Raw genomic sequence first — 8,806 nt, forward strand, 5'->3', positions numbered from 1 at the left:
AAAAAATCCCAAAGCTATCTTTATTTACCTCAGCTGATTACAAAGACAAAATGTATCAAATGCTATATGTACACAATAAAACAGGTTCTTCCTTCATTAAAAATAAATGAAGCCAAATAAAGAATAGCAGATTGTTCAATTGAATCACATTAACATTAATAAAATAATAAGCACACCAGGACCAAAAACTGTTCATTTGTTTAAGTTCTGACATGTTTTTACAATACATAGGAGACATTAGTGGAAATTTAAAGTAATAAACGTCCTAATACAAGACAGACACAATCAAAGCAACTGAAACTGCACTTGGAACAGGAAATATCTTCTGGGTTTCTGGTGTCCTTTAGGTCACAGGACTTCCCATGAGCCTCTCCTGCCGTAGCGAGATCAGTCTGCTGAGCCACAGCTCCTCAGCCTTCTCCTTGTCCATAAACAACTGCAGGACAGCATAGAGAGACAAAGTAAGTGAAAAATGAGGACAGGGAGGGACCACAGAACTAAACAGTAGAAAAACTGTAGGCCTACTTAAAAACACAAAATAAAAACTGCATTTCTGATATTTTAAGGTATAAAATTAAAATATTAGACGTGAGTGAACCAATATTCTATAAAACATCGGAAAATTTCCAAATCAAATGTCTTATTTTGATCAGTCGGAGGAACCAAAAGATTTAAGGTGAAGTAAGACAAGCAAACAGCCATTTCTCACATTTGAGAAATTGAAACCATAAAGTCAATTTTCTAAATAATTTGAAATAAATTTTTTTTCTTTCTTTCTTTTTATTTATTTATTTTTTTTATTTTTTATTTTTTACAGGTAGACACATAATATACACCCCATGCCTTGACCTTATGTACTTTCACATTAATGTCCCCCAATTAATTTGCCTATTTAAGGATAGACTGAATTCAAATTTGTACAAATTTGTGATGTTGCGCTCTATAAAAAAAAGTAACTTGACCGACAGCAGTGGAATTTGTTGACCCCCCCAAAACATTTCTAGTTTAACTACTTCTTTTGAAGCAGCTTATTCCACAGTCTCCTCTGGCAGTGATTGTAGCCGTAGTGTTATGATTGCCCAGTCCTGCCTTCCAAAACCTGAAGGAATGTGACAGAAATGAATGAGCTACGTTTCCTAGTAAGTTCCTGAGCTTGGCACAGAGTTGTCAGTACTGCCCATTGACACCCATGTGACCTCAGTATGGACAAAGTCACAGTGATGATCCTCTAAAACTAGAGTGAAGGCTGTGGTATCTTACATTTGTTATTAGTCTTTCCCTGTCTACTCACTTCAAAATGCTCATGAGAAAAAAAAAACTATTTCCAACAAATAACTCATGTAGTTCTGTGGGCCTAGTGATGTGTTAACCTGGTGACATAAAAGGCCTACGCATGCGACTTGTATTTGTCGCAATACATCACCAGCTGTATGTGATATTGATTGTAAGAGGGCTATAAAACTGCTGCTGCAAGTGTCTGATGAATGAAGGCATCTGTTTATTAGGAAGTAACATAATGACTATGAGACTGAGAAGCAAGGCACTGAGGCATAAGGGGAAATTGGAGGACCATTCCTGTATCCACTGTGTGTGTGTTTGTGTGAGAGTTAATGTTGACATGCAGGCTGTGCGTACGTACTGTACATCTATGTTATGATATGTGTCTATTATTATGCAGATTGTAGAGCAACCCCGACCACGTCAATCCTTCATTCCTAACCCACGCTGCTTACAGCTGCGCCGCATGTTATCTGTGTGTTAGATTTAACACCACTGAGTTCTTGTCTGTCTGCCCTGCGCTGGTGTCACGGTGCTAATGAGGCTGTGTGTGTGGGATGACAGTATCTGGGCCGGGCTAATGGGACTCATCTGTTCTAATTGGAAGTGGAGCTGGAGCTGAAGCTAAGGCCGGGGCCCGCCTGGGGCATATTGCTACCATACATCAGCCTGTCTAAGGGTGTGTGTGTGTGTGTGCATTTGAGCTACGGGGCTGTGTGTGTATTTGAGGGGGTTATCTGCATACATCAGGGCATAACTTAGTTTCCCCAGTGGAGATAGATGACTGGGAAGCCCCAGGGAGCGTTATTGGAGTTTAAAGTTTCCTTCTCGTTTTTCATCATTGGTCTGTAGGCAGGGGAGGAGGTGATGTAAGGAGGCTATAATCTACTATACCGCAGTGTCCCACTCTTTACAAAGCACAGTGTCAGAATATGCAGGATTGGTGTAAATGGTAGTGGTGTTAGTAACAGCAGCGGCATTTTTAAATGAAAAAGTTTACCAAGTTCCTCCAATCAATAAGCACCATAAAAACAAGACGGTACCCAAAAGATAAAATGACAAGAAGCGAGATCAGCTCAAGCTGTGGCAGAGGACTGGGAGTTGCTGACTGGTTCAAGGGGTGTAAAAAAATCTGGGTTATAGAACTGTATGACAGCTTGGTGTGATATTGAAGCAAACTGGAAAAAAAAATCAGTGAATGCTTTGCCTTGTGAGAACTTACACTGGGATGGGCGAGCGTGTCACTGTCATTGTAGACTATGGAGATAGGAAGAATGATGTCCTGAAAATCTGCCCTCTCTGACTCCAGCTTCACCTCAACTGGCTCAGCCTGTACTCACGGAAATACACAAAACATGCAAAAAACGGGTCACACTCACACTAAAATGAGCACATTCAAACATTTAAAAAGGCTTTAGAGTACCCAAAGACATACTGATAAAGAAACATGACATTAAATATAAGCATATAAATGGTAGATGGGACTAATAAATTGTGAAAGCAAAATTAAAAAATATAATATATCAGCCAAAGTAACCGTACATACATTATATATGCAATGCAAACAGAAATGAAGACTGCAAAACAAAAAGATCTTGCAGAGCAAAAGGGAAAGGCATTTCTTAATATTTGGAAAACATTTTGCTCTCCCAAATTATTTCCTGTTGGTATAAAACATTAACGGTTGTAGATGTCTGTACACTGACAATGAAAAATATACTATAAAGATCGGTATATATCACATCCTAAAAACATTTAGTATGTAGTGCAGAATAGGGACCCAGAAAAGAATTGTGAAAAAGCAATATGACATTTGTCCAGCAGATGGCAGTGAAAGTTTGGCTCATGCAATAAGCGTCTAGAAAGCGGTGTATTGATAGCAATCAGCTTGTATCTTGAATCAGTTTTTTACGTCTCATCTATCTGTGTGTGCATGCATGTGTTTCTCCCCTCATATCTTCTGTAAGTAAGACTCACTGTGCTAAATTAGCAGCTGCAGCGAGAGCAGGCTCAGGTATTTAACACTTCAAAGAATCGCCTGTATGACACCTTAGCTTGGCGAGTTATGCCGCAACATTCAACACATTTTGTCACAGTTGAAGCCAAAGGAAATGTATCTTCCCCTTTCTTTACAACCGAGAAGGACTTAAAGCAACCATGAAGGTTTTCCGTCTGGTGAGACCAAACTGATCTCCAAGAAGGAAATGGGATATTTAGCAATGATTCTTCCTCCATCCCTAGAGGTATTTCTTAAAACTATAATAAGCCCCATATTTGGAAGGATGGCCAGTTCTCCTTGTTGTACTTGATAAAGAAGAAATATCAAAATGAATACTTTGCCAAGCCCATTCATGTTTCAAACACTCCTAAACCCAGCCCCAGAGCAAATGTTTACCCAGTTGGAACGAGCTACTTAAAATTCATTTGGCAGGATACAAAAAGTGAGCGAGATATAAAACACACCGGCTAATAAGTATGGTGATGTGCCAAATATCAGAACTGCTCATCACCATTCTTGCTAATAATATGCTGAGCATACATGCAGCTTATTTGAAATCTTTGGCAATATTTTAAATTAAAATGGATTAATTAATTATCATTTCATTAAATAACCCAAAGATATCTGTTTAGGGTAGTCAAACAATGTTTAAATGTGCAGTATATGTAGCAGTTATTCTCTTCATTGGAGCCAAAGTTGTGACATAGTTAAAAGACTCTGAAAGACAGAAATCTTCCCAACTAAGAATGATTTTTCTGGATATCTTATTTAATAGTGATATTTGACTAATAATGAGAATGATACCCCAGAGATTAATCTGAAAACCAACAAAGATCTGTTATAAATTAGTTTTTGTAAACTTAAACTTGTTATTTCATCCGTTGTATTTCATTAAGGCACTTCTGTTTTCAAAAAGCATCCGATTAAAATTTTGCAGAAATGCACCCTTTTTTCTTTTTACTAGAAATTATATTTTCTTTAGCTTTTGAAGAAAACAGTTTTTCTAAATTATGTTTTGTGAGGTGATTTTACGGTATTAATCCAACTTTATACACATGTGAGAACAGACCCATACAGGAGATATAAGTGAGAACAATGAAAGCTGCCACCCAGCAATATAGAAGAACCTGGTTAAGTAGCAAAAGGTGCATTACATTCACAAGCAGGGAAGATATGTGCAGCCTGTGCCGTCAGACTGGTTAGGTCGCAGCCACATGGGTCTTGACCTTTGTCAGACTCCCCAGACTGTATCCCAAAAGTCTATGCAGGTTTCCTGTCACATGTTGTCACCTATCTTTTCAAAACAGCCATGTGTCCCAACAAATCTAATTCCTGCTCCTTCAGAGACATTTCAATAATGACTTCTGTGTTTTGTCTGCATCTGCACAACCAAGGGGGAGGAGGGGGGGGGGCAGAGAGACAGAGGGAGGAAGACAGAGGATGGCTGTTGCCTGCTGTGGCTTTTGTGTGGGTGCTGCCGCTTTGGAGGCGGCGAACAGTGGAGCGTCTGATGAAACCGTCTCAGGTCGGAACAAACGGCGGTGAATGAATGTTTGATTTGGTCTGGGCTGCCTCTGGACAGACGGTACAGCGTTGCAGAGAGGTAAATTCAATAAGAGACAGAGTGAAAAGATAGCGAGAGTGAGGGGTAGGGAGAGAAAGAGAGACAGAACGCACCTTTATATCATCCCTGGATGATTTGAAAGCCTGAGGAACAAAGGAATCACTCTCGATGGCCTCAATGTCCTTTATCCTTCGCACTTGCTCCTCCAGAGAAGTTCCCTCTGAAACACATGTTACACAGAAGAGAGGCTATGAACAAAAACATGCACACATGTTCAGAAACACATACACACACACAGAGGGTCAGCCATCCCTTGTTGTTCTCTGAAAGGCACCAGATTTCATTTGTTGTACGTTATCTCTCTGTATAATTCTCTGTGACACATACAATATGAAATATCTGATATTCCCCTATTTTAATCTTGGCCTCTATGAAAAAGGACTCTTGCTTAGCCAAGGGCATAGAGTTGCTACAAAAGGCAAGTGGAAAAAAAAACACTAACAAGATAATAGCCAGACAGTGAATTACACTCAGATAATGCATTCTAAAATAATCAAAATATGAACACAAACTCGCTGCTATGGAATTGCATTATGGAGACTAAATGTGATTAGGTTTCATACAGTTTTCATGCATCAGAAAGTATTTTGCTCCGGCTTGTCCAATCAAACAAAAAGACAGAAATGGTTTCCAGTAAATTACTCTTGGATATAAACACACCAGGATTCTGCATACCAGATAATAAATGACTTCAAGAATTCAAGAGCTGTCTTTCGTAGCGTAGGAGGGCAAAAATAGGTGCACCAGAAAAGTTAGCTACTGGAGGGAAGAAAAAACAGAAAAAAAGAAAAAGAGTCTGAATGCTCCCATTATTCTCTGGCTGTCAATCTTTCCACTGATCAGTCAATATTCATCCCTCTCTCCCCCATCCATCCGTCCTCTCCTGCACTCTCCCATCTCTCTATCTGTCAATCCAGCAGACATCCATGTTTCTCTGCTCCACTCATGTAGGCTGTGTCATGAAAACAAGTACACAAATGGGAACACACACACACACACACAGAACATCGGGACACAAGCACTCCCACATGTACACGTGTGTCTGCAAACTTACATACTTTGCACTCACACTCATGTCTGGCATAAATAATACGTACAGGCCACACACACACACACACACACACACACACACACACACACACACACACACACACACACACACACAGCATGCAATTGAAGCTAATAGCAGGAATTAATTCAATCCATTAGCAGCTACAGAAAGGGTGTCACAACAGATCTTCATGGCCCTGGTGTTTAATGAATAAATGAATATTTGTTCCGGCTTTCACAGCAAAGCATCACATGCTATCTCACACACACACACTCACACACACACACACACACACACACACACACACACACACCCTATTATAGTTCATAATAGCACTCAAACAAACTCGGTTTTGATTTAAATGCACTGCAGAATTGGACAACTGAGTGACAAGTGGAATTAAGCCTCCTATATGACAGACTATCAGCTTGTCATCCTGTGCGGGAAGATGTGAGCAGGGACGCATTGCACAGCAGCTCCAAAAATAGTCATTACCTTGACTGGGCTGCTAGATGAAGTCTGAACACTGGCCCAATATCCTCCTGGAGACTGTGGCCTGTCCTTCATACCACTATCATCACTGCTCACTGCATGGCTGCACAAGTAATCGAATGAAAACGAATGCCTTCGACTGGCCAATAATTAATTCAGTGCTAATAATTCACTTTCTCAATTACCCCTTCTCTGCTGTCCTTTGAGCATGAATGCCCTACATAAAGAAATAATACACAAACAGCCACACTGACATGTATCCACCCCCCCATATCTGCTAGCATCTCCTTGGCAGGCCTGTCTGTTTCTGTGCTGTCCATGTGCACTGGAGGAATCCATTAAGACCTCAGACTTTTTGACAAACACATTATTAGTAGATAAAATGACTTCCATATGCTGTTTGTCAGATGTCAGCGGGAAAAGATATGTATTTCATGAGAAAATCAAAAATAATGGACTTTGAGTGCGGGCCTAGCAAGCTCAGAGGCAGACAAAAATCAATACTCTAGCTGGGCGAGCGCACTACACAGCTCGGAGAGGTCAAAGTTGATATTTAATATTGACACATTATCTGGCAAATTAATTTAACGGGTCGACTCAATTGTCACCGCATTAGGAACGCTTCTCTGGCAGCGATGAGAGGAAGATAAAGTGAAAGCTGAGAGAGAGAAAACAGAGGAAGAGACAGGAAGGAAAAGAAACAAAAGCAGACAATTAAATGTACAGTATGTACTGCTTTAAATTAGGTTATTGGTAGCTCTCTATGGAATTTGTGTCTGCATGCTGAAATGCATTACAACCATTACTGCAAACCAGGAAATGGGATCAAACTCAATCAATAAACTTTTGTTTTGAATTTGAGAGTAGATGAGAGTAAGTGATAGTGACTGGGCAAAGTATGTATGTAACATATTTTTGTGCCCATGCATGCATGTGTGTGTGCGCACGTGTATTAAAGAGGGAGTCAGAAAACTCACTTGGCCATCTCATTACTGAAATTAGTTGGACAGACAGGCTCCGTGCTGATGAGTGGCTAAGGATCAATAGGCTATTGTTCTCTCTAAATAGCTGTTTGTCCACTTCATTGATTAAGACCAGAAGATGGGAGAGAAAATCAAACCAGCCAATGAAAACAGATTTCAGTTCATCTCCTTCAGCCTTGAAGATGAGAGCGTTTTGCAGCAGTTACACTTCCCTGCCAGAAGAGGGCGCTGTTCAACAGCACATGTCGACATGTGAGAAGAGGCCCCGGGGTATGGCAGCCTTGTCTTTGTAAACTTGACTTTGGTCTACAGTTTGTCAATCAGGAGCAGCCTAGCTGAATATATTGCTGTTTCTGATTAATTACAGTGATTGAGTGCACTAGCGTGCCAGCTAAATCACCGCAGCACTTGTTATTGTGTGGAGAAAAATAAATAAAAAGGAAAACAAACTGCTTGTTTTATTGAGGTCTCACAAATTGTGGCAAATCTTATCATATTTTGGAATGATATGGCAAACAGGGAGCTTAAAGGCATTTAATGAATGTATTAAAAATGAATCAACGATAGCAAAGAAAGGGTAAACTGTGCTGCTCTATTAATGCTGGGTAGTGTGACTTCAGCACATTGAGTACAAGAAATACATTTGGGTCTCGTCATGTCAGGGAAAAAAAGGCCCATTTTAATTTGGCCAGTTTAATCAAAGAATATAATATTCATAGTTTGTCAAAGAAAGAGATTCAAATTCACAAAGATTTGTTTTAAATCTAATCGCATTTTTTCCCCCCAAACAACAGTTCTTAGAATACATGAGGATAAACATTTATTTAAGTTTCGCAACCCGGCTTTCACATGTGCACGCACACAAACGCTTCCTCGCACGCTCACGCGCAACAACATCTCTTGGTTTCCCAGATTTCAATAATGTGCCCTCCCCTCTTTTGCCCCCAGCCTCTCTCCCTGCACCGTGGTAAAGATGTGTAATTCAATGCTCAATTTAGGCCCGTCTCAGTGGAGATTTTTTTGCCTGCTAATTGATAGAAATTAAGCCATTAATCAAGCCACTAGCCATCATTCAACCCAGGGAAGATGAATACAAACTTTCATAATAACCACCTTCCCCATTTTAGCCCTCATTAGCATTAATTTTTAATGTAATTATGCTATTCTTTTTCACTCAGCTCATAAATTACTGCTCTTTTGTTGCCGACTGGCCTTGTAAAATCTAAAGTAATGCTTTGTAGTCTGATCTTTAAGGCAATTACTGGCTTCTTCACTCTTTTATCTCTCTGCATTTCCAATAACCTGCTCTCTAATGATTTATCTCCGCAGAACCCCCCCCCCCCCCCCCCCCCCCCCCCCCCCCCCCCCCCCCCCCCCCC

At 40.2% G+C, this 8,806-nt stretch overlaps 1 protein-coding gene and 1 long non-coding RNA gene across 6 annotated transcripts in view; one reads left to right on the forward strand and one right to left on the reverse strand.

The window, feature by feature from the left end:
• The window catches only part of LOC123985904, a 63,677-nt gene that overhangs the window by 984 nt on the left and 53,887 nt on the right, over positions 1-8,806 (forward strand). For all 5 annotated transcript variants that reach the window (XR_006828774.1, XR_006828775.1, XR_006828773.1 and 2 more), the window contains exon 2: positions 348-461. This is a non-coding gene — a long non-coding RNA (uncharacterized LOC123985904). The remainder of the gene's footprint in view (positions 1-347; positions 462-8,806) is intronic.
• Positions 7-8,806, reverse strand: part of rsrc1 (arginine/serine-rich coiled-coil 1) — a 127,212-nt gene continuing 118,412 nt past the window's right edge. The window contains exons 8-10 of the mRNA XM_046073883.1: positions 4,955-5,061; positions 2,501-2,608; positions 7-436 (exon numbers count right to left, since the gene is read on the reverse strand). Coding sequence (XP_045929839.1) covers positions 344-436; positions 2,501-2,608; positions 4,955-5,061 — 308 coding nt within the window. The 3' untranslated portion in view covers positions 7-343. The remainder of the gene's footprint in view (positions 437-2,500; positions 2,609-4,954; positions 5,062-8,806) is intronic.

This window comes from Micropterus dolomieu, linkage group LG17 (genome assembly GCF_021292245.1).
Source record: "Micropterus dolomieu isolate WLL.071019.BEF.003 ecotype Adirondacks linkage group LG17, ASM2129224v1, whole genome shotgun sequence".
In the NCBI taxonomy this organism is placed as follows: domain Eukaryota; kingdom Metazoa; phylum Chordata; class Actinopteri; order Centrarchiformes; family Centrarchidae; genus Micropterus; species Micropterus dolomieu.